At 37.0% G+C, this 15644-nt stretch overlaps 1 protein-coding gene across 1 annotated transcript in view; it reads left to right on the forward strand.

The window, feature by feature from the left end:
• CAPRIN1 (cell cycle associated protein 1) overlaps positions 1 to 15644 on the forward strand; it is a 35099-nt gene extending 19455 nt beyond the window's left edge. The window contains exons 8-19 of the mRNA XM_028515672.2: positions 55 to 107; positions 185 to 271; positions 1603 to 1758; positions 1844 to 1952; positions 3896 to 3957; positions 4368 to 4478; positions 4705 to 4854; positions 5737 to 5887; positions 9636 to 9830; positions 10293 to 10393; positions 10802 to 10865; positions 12393 to 15644. Of these exons, the coding sequence (XP_028371473.1) occupies positions 55 to 107; positions 185 to 271; positions 1603 to 1758; positions 1844 to 1952; positions 3896 to 3957; positions 4368 to 4478; positions 4705 to 4854; positions 5737 to 5887; positions 9636 to 9830; positions 10293 to 10393; positions 10802 to 10865; positions 12393 to 12457 (1304 nt within the window). The 3' untranslated portion in view covers positions 12458 to 15644. The remainder of the gene's footprint in view (positions 1 to 54; positions 108 to 184; positions 272 to 1602; positions 1759 to 1843; positions 1953 to 3895; positions 3958 to 4367; positions 4479 to 4704; positions 4855 to 5736; positions 5888 to 9635; positions 9831 to 10292; positions 10394 to 10801; positions 10866 to 12392) is intronic.

The raw sequence follows: 15644 nt of genomic DNA on the forward strand, positions 1-15644 counted from the left end.
ATTAACTTTAAGAAAGATCCTTAATACTCTTTGTATCACATTTTAATCTCTTAGAACCTGAGCCAGCTGAAGAATACACTGAACAAAGTGAGGTAGAGTCAACGGAGGTATGATTTTTATTTAATGCTGGCTTTCCCTTTCTGCCTTTCAAACAGAGGTCTCAAACATTTATTCTGTTTTGCAGTATGTAAATAGACAATTTATGGCCGAAACACAGTTCAGCAGTGGTGAAAAGGAGCAGGTAGATGAGTGGCCAGTTGAAACAGTCGAGGTAAGAGTCCTCCGTATTACAAGGTTGATGTCTTTTGTCTTTAATTAGTAACTTTTATATTTTCTAAGAACAAATTAAGATGGTTAGTCTTTTGTATAAGTACATTTATTAAACTCATTACATAAGACTGCTTGGTTTTAAAGGTGATTTGTTCATTACTTTGGTTGTTTAATAGATAATCACTGGTGCTGATATAATTCCAAAAAGTTATAACCATGTATAAGTTAGGGTTAATGTATTAAAGCAGGGATGTCAAACTCATTTTCACCGGGGTCCACATCAGCCTCGTGGTTGCCTCCAAAGGGCTGAAGGTAATTTTAGGACTGAATCAATGTAACTACTCCTTAACAGTTAAGTGAGAGCTTGGTGCTACCGCTGGGTAGAAATAAAGTGCTGCACTGGAGAAAACAAGGTGGAGGGCTTGATTCAGCCCACGGGCCTTGTGTTTGCCACCTGTGTATTGAAGTGTATTATTTGTTACCAGGTTAGTGTCTCAAAATCTGGGCTTCCACCTGCATAGCCTTCAGAAGACAGCCACTTACAGGGGATGTATTGGAGTGTTGTCTTAGATCCCTCCTTCACCCTACGTCTGTTTGGTTACCAGGCTCTATTATCTCCATTTTCCTTATACAGGAGATATGGTTATGACTTGCCCAAGCTCAGCAGGTATGACTTGCCCAGGCTTAAAAGCCAAAGAGAAGAATATAAATAAGATGTGACAAAAAGTAGTGAGTTTTCCAGCAGAGCAGAGAATTTTTAAAAATTATAATCTAAAGAAATGATTCGAGCTAGGAAAAAGAGAGGGAGGGAGAATGAGCTTTGGCTTTTGTAGTAGCAGTTTAGAAAAAGTGATAGATGTTGACCCTAGGTAGGGTCCTGGCAGAAAGGATGGAATGATAGGAACTCAGAGCTTGATGCTAATAATAGCTAACATTTCTTGAGTGCTGACTGTGCATTGGATACTGAGATAGATATGTATTTGATAGAGCTTTACTTTATATACGAGGCTTAACAGTTTAGGCAAAATACAGTATTTTAGGAAGTAAACAAAGGTCTTTCTTTGAAAGCAGTTTATAAAGTAATTCTGAAATGCTGCATGGTGATCTGGTGGAATTGATAACACTTTAGAATTATAGCATTGATCAGAATATTAAACTTTGTGTAATTGTGGTCAGTTTGAGGAGCTACATTAAAGTCTACTTTTACTGTTCTGTTTACAGTATACATAGCATATGTAGTTTGGAAACCTGTCATGATAGTAATGAATGGAGCTCTTTCATTCTACCAATCCGCTCCCCTCCCCTTCACTCCTCTTCTCCCATTTTATTTAGGTGGTAAATTCACTCCAGCAGCAGCCTCAGGCTGCATCTCCTTCAGTACCAGAGCCCCACTCTTTGACACCAGTGGCTCAGGCAGATCCGCTTGTGAGGAGACAGCGAGTACAGGACCTTATGGCGCAAATGCAGGGGCCTTATAACTTCATACAGGTAGGTGCAGTTTAATTAGATGTTGTAACAGAAGATTTAAGTGTTTACATTTTTTAACTTAATTCCATTGTATTCTAACTCTCAGGATTCCATGCTGGATTTTGAGAACCAGACACTTGATCCTGCCATTGTATCTGCACAGCCTATGAATCCAGCACAAAACATAGACATGCCCCAGCTGGTTTGCCCTCCAGGTTAGTAATGCTATATTTTTATGTGAGAAATACATGTAGGGCCAATGCTTTCAGGTTTTTTAAAAGTTTGTAAAAGTGAAATTTTTTCTTTTAATGCTTGTTTATTTTTTAGCTCTTCTACCTTTTAATTTGATAAGAAACTTTTTTTCCTGTAATATGAATGAAAACTGTAGTTCATAATTTTTTTGTAACTTTTTTTGGCTTATAGACTTAGAAAAGTACATGTAAGTGTACATTTCAACAGTTTTCACAAACTGAACACATCAGCACCCAGAAATGGAACGTCATCAACCCGGAGCCTATTTTTGTTTCCTCTGGTCACTAATGACCCTTTCCCCCAGCCCCATGGGAGTGACTTGCTGACTTGGAAGCTTAAGAGGAAAGGGGAAGACATAGACAAGAAGACAATTGAAGTTCCAGACTTTTACTAGTCTTACACCAATGCCATTATTCGAAAGAATAGCACTAAGAGTTGATGTCTTGTATTGGGTTAAGTGAATCATGAGTAACTTTGAGTCTTGTTTTTCCCCTGAATATTGGGTTAGCCAAAAAGTCTATATGGATTTTTCTGTAAAATAAAAGACACGTTTTTCATTTTCACCAATAACTGTTGATTTGGATATGTTGAATATGTCAACTATCTCCTGCTATTGGCTTCCAGTGGGTAGAGGCCAGAGGTGCTGCTGAACATCTTACAATGCATAAGACGGCCCCACAGCAAGGAATAATTTGGCAAAAATGTTAGTATACCAAGACACTTTGCAAACCACTTTTGAAATGTTCAATCAGTCACTGCACCTTCTCCATACACTGCACTAATCTTTTGTTGTGTTTCAGATGCGTGTTTACCTTTCTTGAAATAATAAAGCATAATATGCTGAAAGTGTTACATATCCTCCATTTTCAATGTTAAAATGGCTGTACAAAATGTCAGCAAGTTTGATTTCTTTTAGTGCATGCTGGTATGACAGTTGTCACAGTACAGTCTAATAGAATTGTTTTGAATGAAGTTAAAGATGACTAAGGACTACTAGAAGCCATCATAGGGAAAAAACTAAATGAACTTCCCAATAGGTCAACATTAAGGGCACAAAAGTGGAACTTTGTAAAGTAACATACTTAATATATAACTTTAAACGTCATAAAAGGAGTTACTGAGTAAAAACCTATTTATCTGGTGAAGTAGTTAAAATGTTTCCAAAGTAAAGTGAACTCATCTTTGTCACATCTCTACCAGGCCTTCTAGAAAGGAATCAGTTTAATTAGTGTTCATTTTCTGAGTCCAGTCGGAGGAAGAAAGTTTTCTTCGCTGGTGAGTTGTGATGAAGCCAACACATGCAACCAGCACTGACTGATGTCACTCAGGCGAACGCTTAGTCTACTAGCCTCTCCAGTGAAAACGGGCATTTTCCATGACTAGCCAGAAGTCCTGTATTTTGATTAATCTGCTTAACCATGGTTGAGAGTGGAGTGAAGGATGGTGAGAATTGGCAATAATAGGCACACAGAATCGAATATAGGCTTTTTAAAAGTGTATTTGCATTTTTGTTTTTTTTTTTGTGGAGTCATTTGAAATATTGAAACTTGATAATGTGAAAATATTAGTGAGTATTATGTAAGGTCTTGAGTAAGAGTAATGCTACTTTAGTTGCTGCTTTAAAAGGCTATTTCATGGATAACACTGGCATCATTCTTCTACATTCTGCTCTCTACCTCTTTGTTAGCACTTTATCATGAACATCTTTATCTTTGCAAAACACAAAATGAAAGCCATTGTGAGAGTTGATTAATAATGACTGCCAGTGAACACAAGGCTCACTTGAAAGCTAAAATTCTACCTTTCCTTCCTACCCAGTGTGTTTTCATGATTGCTAAAGTTTATTTAGGGTTTGGCTGTAGAAATTTGATTTTGTGGAACAATATCTTTTTGGTCAATTTTGCAGTTCATTCTGAATCTAGACTTGCTCAACCTACTCAAGTTCCTGTACAACCAGAAGCTACACAGGTAAGAGTGATAAAAATATTTTTGCAGATTTGTTTTTAGTCAGTTCTTGGGTTACTTTTTGAGTTAGCTTATGAAAGTCAGGGATGAATTTGATCTGTGTCCAAATCTGGGATGTGTAGGTTATTTCCATGTTTTATATTTTTCTTGTGACAGTTAAATTTTTTTTAATTCTGATGTTTTATAATAGCTTATTATAACAAAGGGAGAAGCTTTTAGATACATAATTCTAAAATTTAATGCAGATATTACTGTTTGGGGGGAACTAGGGTTTAACTTTGAGCTTCAGTAATACGTGTTTTTTTATAGTTGTTAGATTTTACAGTCTCTTTTAACAGGTACATTTTTTTTAAGCCCTGAATGTATTAGAGTTTATAACAGAAAGACGCTTTGATTTCTTTACTTCTGTGTAGGTTCCTTTGGTTTCGTCCACGAGTGAGGGATATACAGCATCTCAACCCTTGTACCAGCCATCTCATGCTACAGAGCAACGACCACAAAAGGAACCAATTGACCAGATTCAGGCAAGTTCTGTTACCAGGTCATATCAACTTGATGAGGCGCTTGCTTATTCATGAATTGGGCAGAGGTAAATTACTGTTAATTTAGTTACTCTTCTTTTTGGACCTAATGCATGCACTACAGTATATTTATTTCATGAAGTAGCTGAGTTTGTTAATACACATATGGGTAGTAGCTTTGGCTAAGTTTAGTTTATCACTAAAGTACATCTGTTCACTTTGTGTTTAGGCAACAATCTCTTTAAATACAGACCAGACTACAGCATCATCATCCCTTCCTGCTGCTTCTCAGCCCCAAGTGTTCCAGGCTGGGACAAGCAAACCTTTACATAGCAGTGGAATCAATGTGAATGCGGCTCCATTCCAATCCATGCAGACGGTAGGCAAATTAATTCAACTCACATTAAGTGTATAGAGTATACTATCATCGTGCTAGCGTTTCAGTGAAGTCTTCACTTCAGTTTGTGCTTAAGTCTGCATCTCCCCTAACTGGGGGGTATATTTAATTGAACCTAAATTTCGGTTTTCCTGCTTCCAGAGGTAGATTTGAGTCTTAGGTGTTATGTGCTCACATCTTGTTTTATAGTTGCACCTTTTTGCACATGTAGAAAAATAGACCAATATCCACATACTGTTACTTACCTCTAATAGTTGTTTACATTTTGCTGTATTTGCTTAGTCTTTTACTTCACTGAAGTACATCACAAAGTAAATTTTAGACACGATCCTTCACCCTGCTTCCTCTGTAAGCATCTCGAAGTTTCAAGTTTCTAGAAAATAATGATAATGGAAATACTGTAATCAATAGGATATAGTTAAATCGCTCACAGGAAAGTTCATAGAGTTAAATACTTAATAACTTTTGAGTAAAAAAAATCAGTAAAAATATAATTGAAGTAAATATTGAACTGAATTCAAGTTGATAGAATTAATTTCTATAAGTGATATTGGAGCAGGGGTTTCCATCTTCTATAAGGATTTTTTCATTTATAATAGCATTTTCAAGGCTGCTGATTGTGTGTCTTTAGATTTTTTTAATCCCCACTTACACTTTGCTTTTAATGTGTTTTTTCCCATATTGAAGTGCATTAATTGAGGAATTTGTGTGTGTGTGTGTGTGTGTGTGTGTGTGTGAGGTGTCTGAGACTTCTGTAAGGCTTTGTTTTACATTTGAGGTAAAACCAGCATTGAAAGTCCGCCATGTGAAAAGTAGGGAAATTATTAGCAAAACAGGATGAACTAATCATTTATTTACTTACAGGTGTTCAATATGAATGCCCCAGTTCCTCCTGTTAATGAACCAGAAACTTTAAAACCGCAGAATCAGTACCAGGCCAGTTATAACCAGAGCTTTTCCAGTCAGCCTCACCAAGTAGAACAAACAGAGCTTCAGCAAGAACAGCTTCAAACAGGTAGGATAATCAGTATCAATTCCTTGGCTACTTGCTTTGCAGTGCAGTCACTGACAGTGTTAGGGCAGTTTAGACTTTAGAGTGGCCGTATCTGAGAGGTTTTGTTTCAGTTTTAGACTGTATAAATTTTACGTTGCTGATTTGTATTTGCTGTGTGATTATGTGCAGTTTTTAGAGGCCTTGTACCCATTTCCTTTGGTCAGTGAGCTTTTACAATACCTTTTTTGTTTTAGTGGAAGTAAACTTGTTACTGAAATTATGATCAGTTTTTGCTTTTCATTGCTATTTATTGAAGCCTGCTGGCATGATAATCTGCACGAAGTTAGGAAGCAGTAAGGAGTTGCTGTGCTGCATTGGTGGGCTGTGTTGAAACAGAAGTCCTTGTTGGAAAGTATATTGTAATTTGGCCAGTTATACCTGTCACAGTAATAATGTAGATAGAGATATTTTAGATTTTTTAAATTTGTAACACATGAAATATCTTTTTTAGGGTGTTGGTTATTTAATTCCAGGAGTTTAATTGGAGTCCCACAACAAACTAGCAAACCCTGCTTAAATCATAGGAGTTTGTACTTAGATTTATCAGACTGATTTTAAGAAGAGATTTTATTTACTAACTTTTTTTAGAGAGAAGGGAAGGGAGGGACAAAGAGAGAGAGGGAGAAATACATCAATATGTTGAGAGAAGCACGATCAGTTGCCTTTTGCATGTGCCCCAACCTGGGACCAGACTCGCACCCCAGGCATGTGACCTGACTGGGAATTGAACTGGTGACCTTTTGCTTTGCAGATGATGCTCAACCAACTGAGCCACACAGGTCAGGGCCAGACTGATTTAAATAACTATGAAATTTTCTTGATAGACCTGGATCAGTGTTACAGATTTTTCAGCAGTAATTCTTCCATATCCCTGTAGTATTCAGCATTACTAATAAGTAGGGAGGTTAAGTCAACCAAATTTGATAGAAATTTGTCAGTTATGCTGTGTGTGCTCAGCTCCTTAATGATAACTGGGCTTCTTGCTCTCGGGCTCCTTTAATTTCTTTGCCATGTACTCATACGTTGGTTTTGGAGCAGGTACATTTGGGGCCTTAAAAGTATTGTGCTGACATGCGTGCTATTTTGTCATTTTTGTTCAGATGATGTGATGAAATTAAAAGTAATTACTGTGTATCATTTGACTTGGTTAATGATGCCGTTTGTACCAGTTGATTTCACTGTCTTGTTCTTACACTCTCCTTGACTTCACTAATTGATTGTAAGAGCTAGATAACCTTTTGTTACCATTTAAAAATACATGTTATCTATAAAAATTTCATAACATTCACAGACATTTTCAAAAACAAAACAAAATCAGCCCATACACCTTGCTTTTGTTTAGACACTTCCACGCTGCCACTCTAATCTAGGCCGTCGTCATCTCTTATTTGGACTGTTGCTCTGGCCTCTTTAGACTCTGTTTTAGCCCAGTCTGTTCTTCACACAGTAGCCAGAGTGATTATTTTAAAATGTAAATCGGGTGTCTCACTCTTGTTACAACCTTCTAGTGACTTCCTGTTTATTTAGAAAGAAATCCAAAGCTTTACGTTGGTTTACAAGTTCTTCTATGATGTGGTCCTTGCCTTTTCTGTCGTATATCCTGTTTTCTTCCTGTTGTCCCCATACCAGCCACAAACACAGCAAGTTCTCTGTCCTCTCATAGCCTCCACACTTTCTTTTTGTCTGGAATTTCCTTCTGTTAATGTTTTCATAGCTTTGTTTCTTGACTGCTTTTAGATTTGTGCTTAAATATCACCTCCCAGAGACCTCCCTTTATCACCCTGTTTGAATCCATCACACTCACTTTGGTCGCTCCTTTATCCTACTGTGGCTTATTCTTCATCACCTACTACCTGATACAGTATAGATGTTTTCATTCGTATGTGTGTTTTATTCACATGTCATCCCCCATTATTCATCTGGGCAAGCATCGCGTGTTGGAAACTGATAAACCCCTGATGTCTAGGACTTGATCAGCATGTTGATGTTTGTTGAATGGATCAGTGTGTGCCATCATTTTAGAAGTTTTGTTTTAATTTGAACTCAAAGTAAAAAGGATCTTTGGCAGTTTGTTTATGGGCTAGAGTTTTATGCTTCACAAACACTTCAAAGTAGTTCTGTTTTTTAAAATAAAGACCACACATCATTTGTTTTGCTTGGGTGTTTCTTGAGGTGAGATTTGAGCAAGATTAATAAATTCTTAATGATAAAAAGTCAAAATTCAGTTTTTTTTAAGATTTTTAAATTTATTTTTGGACAGAGGAGTAGGAAGGGAGAAAGAGAGGGAGAGAAACATCAGTGGTTGCCCACTGGGGAGCTGGCCCACAACCCAGGCATGTGTCCTGACGGTGAATCAAACTGGTGACCCTTTGGTTTGCAGTCTGGCGCTTAATGCACTGAGCCACACCAGCCAGAGCCGAAAATTCAGTTTTTTTGACTACTTTCTGCATGCATACAAATGAATATTTCTAGATAGAAAATGTTGATTGTACTCCTGATATTTGCTTATAATTTTTAATCTTGGGAATGTGGTAAAGGGTAATCTGTGTAGAAAGTTCACATTGGGAATAGTGTATCTGGTTCATTACATAACTGAGAAAGGAGTCATGACCCCTTCTCTTTCAAGGCATTCTGTAGCTTTCTTGTTGCAAAAGAGAATTCTGAGAACTAGTACATGTATTTTGGGTTTCTTGAAGATATGAAATAGGTCTGGTAAAGATTTTTAAGAGTCACACCACCTCTCTTCTCTGCCTGAGCATGGGGTATTTGGGTTGGCTAAAGACCGCTGTTTTTGTTCCGAGGGTGCAGGCCTTCTAGTTTTTAGTGGTCTCTGCCTTCCTCACCTCCCAAAGGTACTGACAGCACCCCATTTTTTGCCCTACCCCCCTTCCCAGTGAATTATGAGCACTGGCTGAATACCAGATATGTACTTCACCTAGGTATTTAATTTTTAAAGGTTTCTAGATTCCCCATTTGTGGAAAGGAGAGGGGTGGGGTGCAAAGTAGTGGGCCTTCTATCTAGGACCTTCCTTTCACTGTAGGTGGCTGCATGCTAGTGGACCATGTAACTGTTTTCAAGATTGGCTGTACTCAAAAGTTACTGAAATGAATCAAGAATTAAGTGGGGTATAAATTGAAGGCCTCTGCTATTTATCTTTGTAATGGACTAACTATCCTACTATACAGCTACTTAGTTATAGGAACATGGTTTCATTTGTTTTCTTTAAATATTGAGGGAGACTTAAAAGAATAAGAAAGCTTCAACTACTAAGGAGCCTTACGATGAAAATAAATATTTAAGTGGTATAAAATGGTAATTGTAACTGTTTCAGTATGTAAGATCTTTTGAATTGTTTTTTGGTCTCTTGTGCTAATAGGCAGGTGCCTCTTGGAAGATGTATAATAATATAGCCTTTCAAGTCATTGGGAAGGCTAGACCTGCGTGCTGTCACACCACTGTGTGCTTTCAAAGGTTTGGATTGTTGGAGAATTTTATCCTACTTGATATATGGGTAGGAGAAAGGCAGGGACATAATTCATGTGTAGTTTTCCCTATTGTTAATATGGAAATTTATTTAAACATAGAATTGAACTTTGAAGAGATTGTGTAAGACACTCCTTAAACCAGAAAGCATGTGGGAAAACAAATTATAGTGAGCTGTGTGTAGTGTGTGTGTGTGTTTTACGATTTTTTCTCTTTTTATTATAGTGGTTGGCACTTACCATGGTTCCCAGGACCAGCCCCATCAAGTGACTGGTAACCACCAGCAGCCTCCGCAGCAGAACTCTGGATTTCCTCGGAGCAGTCAGCCCTATTACAACAGTCGTGGTGTATCTCGTGGAGGCTCTCGTGGTGCTAGAGGCTTGATGAATGGATACAGGGGCCCTGCCAATGGATTCAGAGGTAAAAACAACGCCAAGTTTGTGTCCTTTTCTGACAATACATAGAAATATGTCATGGTTTGGGGGAAAAATATGTATCTCTCTGGATTAGCCTTTTATATACAAGTTAAGCATTTTTAGTATAGTTCCATAGAGTAGTTTAAATTGACTGAGTTTTTTGTATATGTCAAATCCATGTCTCCCCCGTCCTCTAAGGGATAATTGCTTTCTGCACATTATCAGACCGTATGGAGATTTGTTTGGTTGTTTTTTGTCTGTATGTGTGTATGGATGGGTGACAGTTTTCTAAGGCAGTTCTCATAGAAATAGATGAATAGATTGAGTTGGGATAGGGAATTAAGAGATTACTATGATTAACTTAACTAGCATGGCTTATAATTTTTGTTTCTTCTCTTGGTCAGTAGTAAGAAAGTAAAAATTCCTTGTGAAGATAAGAAAATTATTTTCTTGTTCTAACTTTTAGGAGGATATGATGGTTATCGCCCTTCATTCTCTAACACTCCAAACAGTGGTTACACACAGTCTCAGTTCAGTGCTCCCCGGGACTATTCTGGCTATCAGCGGGTATGTAAAGTTATTGTCAAATATAAACCTGACGGAAGTGTACCAGTGAAAGGAATTGTAATTTCTTGATGGACTTGATTAAGTAATTTGGGGCTGATTGTATTTATGCTTTTGGACAAGATACTTCATTATGAAGAATGATGACTTGCTTTTCTTGGCACTCAGTATAGGTACTCATTTAAGAGTGTTAAAAACAATGCTTTATAAGAGCAGAGAAATATATCCCACTGAATGTCCTTGAGAGTAATAGGAGTACAATACTTACAGAATAATATTTAGTTATGATGTATTGAACTGTCTAAAAGTATAAGGAAGAATTCTATATTCTGCAAGTGTTAGACTAAGAATATAGATGGCTAAGGATTAACAAATTACCTTCTCTTCATTACTAACTAGCTTGTCTTCTAGGATGGATATCAGCAGAATTTCAAGCGAGGCTCTGGGCAGAGTGGACCACGGGGAGCCCCACGAGGTAATATTTTGTGGTGGTGATCCTAGCTCCCAAGTGGAGCTTCTGTTCTGGCCTTGGAAGAGCTGTTCATAATCTGCATGCAGGTTACACGTTAGGAATACATTGATCATTTCCAGACTTGTTTCTAGGGGTTACATGAAATGCTCTGTTTCTAAAATTTATCTTGAACCCAAATTTAATTTTTTGAATGACTTTCCCTGTTACTCTACACTGTCTTGAAAACTAGAACATTTCTCCTCCTCAGAAAAAAATGTTTTTCCAACTGCAAATTATTTTTCAGGTCCTAAAACCTGCTAAATGTTTTTAGGAAGTACTTATTGAAACATTTTTGTAAGACATTTTTGGAATGAGATTGAACATTTATATAAATTTATTATTCCTCTTTTATTTTTGAAACATGCATATTATATTGTAGGGCCAGAGACCCTTTAATGGCCAGATAAGCCATAGTTACATTTAGAGAACCATTTAGAAGTCATAGAACTAATTGAAACTTCAATGCCTTTTGGAGTACTATTATATAAATACCCAATTATTTCTTACTTGTAAACAAAACCGCCAAATTCCTAACTGTAATTGAATTATACTTAAAAATGACAGGTTTTAAGAGTTTTTGGTTTTGTCTGTTGTAGGGAAACTACTTCATACCATCTGGGCAGGAAGTCAACCTGTGTAACAATTAGAGGTAGCATTTCATATCATCTGAAGTTCTAAATGGTTCTTACTTGAGGGAAGTAAGTTGAATAGGTTTCCTCTAGATATTGGCCATCACATGTATAAAATGTATATTCAGGAGAAATTACAAAGTACTTTGATTTTAATGCTAGTAGAAACTGGCCAACAAAAAGGTGCACTTTTAAAACATTAATGGATCACTGGGAAATTATTGACTTGAAGTATCTAAGGATATTTGCATGTGAATGTGGGTTATGTTCTTTTTCACCTTGTAGCATATTCTATGAAAGTTGAGTTGACTGGTAGCTAAAAATCTGTTTTAACAGCATGTAAAAAGTTATTTTATCTGTTATAAGTCATTATATAATTTTCAATGTTATGTAGTTTCTTTTTAACAGTTTAGGTAATAAGGTCTGTTTTTCATTCTGGTGCTTTTATTAATTTTGATAGTATGATGTTACTACTGAAATGTAAGCTAGAGTGTACACTAGAATGTAAGCTCCATGAGAGCAGGTACCTTGTCTGTCTTTACTGCTGTATCTATTTCCAACGCCTGATGACAGTGCCTGGCACATAGTAGGCACTCAATAAATACTTGTTGAATGAATGAATGAATGAGTACTGGTGGAATACTCCATTAGCTCTACTCTTCCCTTAGCTAGAGAACATGAGCAAATTTGCGCATGACAACTTCCAGGACAGGTGAAACTTGAACACTGAAGAATTGACCTCTTAAACCTAATAATGTGGTGACAAGCTGCCCACATGCTTCTTGACTTCAGATGAAAATCTGCTTGAAGGCAAAACAAATAGTATTTGAAAGAAAAACCAAATGCCATTTTTGTCTTCTAGGTCGTGGAGGGCCCCCAAGACCCAACAGAGGGATGCCGCAAATGAACACTCAGCAAGTGAATTAATCTGATTCACAGGATAATGTTTAATCGCCAAAAACACACTGGCCAGTGTACCATAATATGTTACCAGAAGAGTTATTACCTATTTGTTCTCCCTTTCAGGAAACCTATTGTAAAGGGACTGTTTTCATCCCATAAAGACAGAACTACAATTGTCAGCTTTATATTACCTGGACATGGAAGGAAACTATTTTTACTCTGCATGTTCTGTCCTAAGCGTCATCTTGAGCCTTGCACATGATACTCAGATTCCTCACCCTTGCCTAGGAGTAAAACATAATATTCTTTATGGGGTGATAATATCTCCATAGTTAATCGAAGTGGCTTGGAAAAAGCAAGATTGACTTTTGACATTGGATAAACATCTACAAATCAGCCCTAGGATTATTCAGTGGTAATTGACAAAAATATTTCCCTTGAAAGGAAGATGGAAAGAGTGTGGTATGGCAGAAAAACTGCATTTCACAGCTTTTCTAGTTAAATTGGAGCACTGAACGTTTAGAAGCATACCAAATTACGCACGGGCCCTTAATCACACATACAAGGTTGGCTACTGACTTTGACATAGTACTATTCATCCTCTGGCCAAAGGACTGGTTAAAAATACATCTGACTTCTTAATAGCTGATATGTGTAAGACAAAGCCAAAATGCAAAATTAGGCTTTGATTGGCACTTTCTTTGAAAAATATGCAACTAATATGGGATGTAATCTGGATAAATATGGGATGTAATCTGGATGGCCACTCTGTACTTAATGTGAAGTATTTAGATATCTTTTTGAACACATAACATTTTCTTTGACAATGGCTTTTGTAAGGATTGGTACTATATATCATTCCTTATGATGCTCATTGCTTATCACTAATCCTTGGAATTTGCTGTATTGTCACTTAAATTGGAACAGGTACTGATAAAAATCTATGATGGGTAATCATAACACTCTTGGTCACATGTTTTCCTGCAGCCTGAAGGTTTTTAAAAGATACCAAATGCCTGCTGCTACCACCCTCTTAAATTGCTATCTTTTGAAAAGCACCAGTATGTGTTTTAGATTGATTTCCCTATTTTAGGGAAATGACAGACAGTAGTTTCAGTTCTGATGGTATAAGCAAAACAAATAAAACATGTTTTTAAAAGTTGTATCTTGAAACACTGGTGTTCAACAGCTAGCAGCTTATGTGATCCACCCATGCATAGTTAGTGTATAGATTTTGTGGTCATCTCCAGCAGCTACTTCTACAGTACTTGCACTTACCTTCTGTCTAACCCTAATTGAATAATCCTTTTCTCATGGAGGTATTATTCATACTCAAAGTGGTGACTCCTTCCCTTAGATGCATAAGGAGAGTCACAGATTTGGTGGAGATTGACAGTTGAGTCATTCACATGCTAAGCTGGGGATATGCGCTAGCAGTGTAAGCACTAGTTCTGTGTGCCTGTGGACTTAATGCTGCTTGTCGTATCCCACTCTGACTTCATGGAGAACTAGGCCGACCTAGCAAGCAAAGGCTGCCAAGTTCATGGTATTTTCTGTGCAGAAATTAAATTTTGTTTTCAGCCTTCAGCTAAGGAATATTTGCAGTAGGTGCTCAACTACTTAAAACACACACACACAGCTCTCATTCATTGTTAGACAACTGGAGTTTCCACTGGTTTTGTAGCCCACTAAAATGGATAGGCTGTTGAACATTCCACATTGAAAAGTTTTGTAGGGTGGTGGGGAAGGAGGGGATCTTCAATGTTTATTTTAAAATAAAGTCAGTTCTTGACTTTTCTCATGTGTGGTTGTGGTACATCATATTGGAGGGTTATCTGTTTACATTTGCAAATGAGTCTCTTGTTAGCAAATGACATCTGCCTGGGATGTACCACAACCATATGTTAGTTGTATTTTAGAAGGATTAGACAAGTGTTCATGGTTTATTGGGTGGTCCCTAGGTGTATGCTTACAGTCCTTTACATAACGCTAAATGTGCTATCGGTGTCGAAAATAATTGCAGGATATTTACAATCAAAATTGAACTAAGTAAGTTCTTTTTACAGTGATTTTTATGAATTAGTTCAGAGATGGGATGGGGAGAAATGCTTTCTAGATTTCAAAATTCTATGCATTAGTGCAGATGTGAATGTGCAAAAGGTGTTAGTTTGATTATTTCTCTGTATGTTTTTTAAAGGATTGTTTCTTTCTGAAGTACTATATATTATTTTTGGCATTCTACAATTGCAGTTTAAATGTAAAACTTTTATGCCTCAATTCAGACTATATTTTTTAAAGGAATGCCTCATTATGGGGCAGAGAACTTTTTAACAAGTTCCATTAAGATCTCAGTCTTGGCCCTAAGTGTTCTGTGTAATACACTTCCTGCCTGGAGAAGGCCTTTTGTTTGGTCAAATGGCATAGTTTAACAGTTGCAAGGAAATGATTGTCACATATGTCACTGTAGCTTCTTGGTATAGTGAGACTCCACACATACAGAACTGTAAATGCACAGTATCAATCATCTCACATGAACAATGAGACTTCTGTTTTAAAGCTTTAAGGTAGAATGTCATAGATTGCCTTGGTTAGGGCAGTTTTCTTTTCAGATCCTAATATCCCTAAAGAATATGGGATACTTTTTCCTGATCATTGTATCTTGATACTAAAATAGCCTTTAAATATTTTTAATCAGTTAGCTTCTGTAGTTCCTTTGTCTCCTGTATAGGCAACATGGGAGACTTCCCACTTATAGGAGACATGAGAATGTGTGTTTATTATCAGAAAGCTCATTAACTGAGGTGCTCTGTTGACAACCAATTCATAAAATGTAGAAGGTAGTTGAGTAGTCAGCCTTCTAAGTGTCTTAGGAAATTTGTACTGTTCATTTCATTTTCAGTAATGTATCTTGGGGGGTTTGGGAGTACAGGTAAGTGCTGAGTTCAAACCCTTCATTTAATCTCTAAGCTCCCAAATCTCCAACTCCCTTGAGTTCTTGTTAAGTGCTCTTAAGTTTTGTTGACTAAGTTATATTGAAAAGAATTGGTATTGCCCTTGAGCTTATCCCTTTTAAAGAGGTAATGGGGAAGGAAAACCTTCAGTAAAATGAAGGCTCATCTCTATACTTTTTCCATTTTCGAATTCTACAAAAATACTGGAAAGACTAGTGAATGTTTTAAATTACATTAGATTAAATCATATTAAAATCTGA

This window comes from Phyllostomus discolor, chromosome 6 (assembly GCF_004126475.2).
Source record: "Phyllostomus discolor isolate MPI-MPIP mPhyDis1 chromosome 6, mPhyDis1.pri.v3, whole genome shotgun sequence".
In the NCBI taxonomy this organism is placed as follows: Eukaryota; Metazoa; Chordata; class Mammalia; order Chiroptera; family Phyllostomidae; genus Phyllostomus; species Phyllostomus discolor.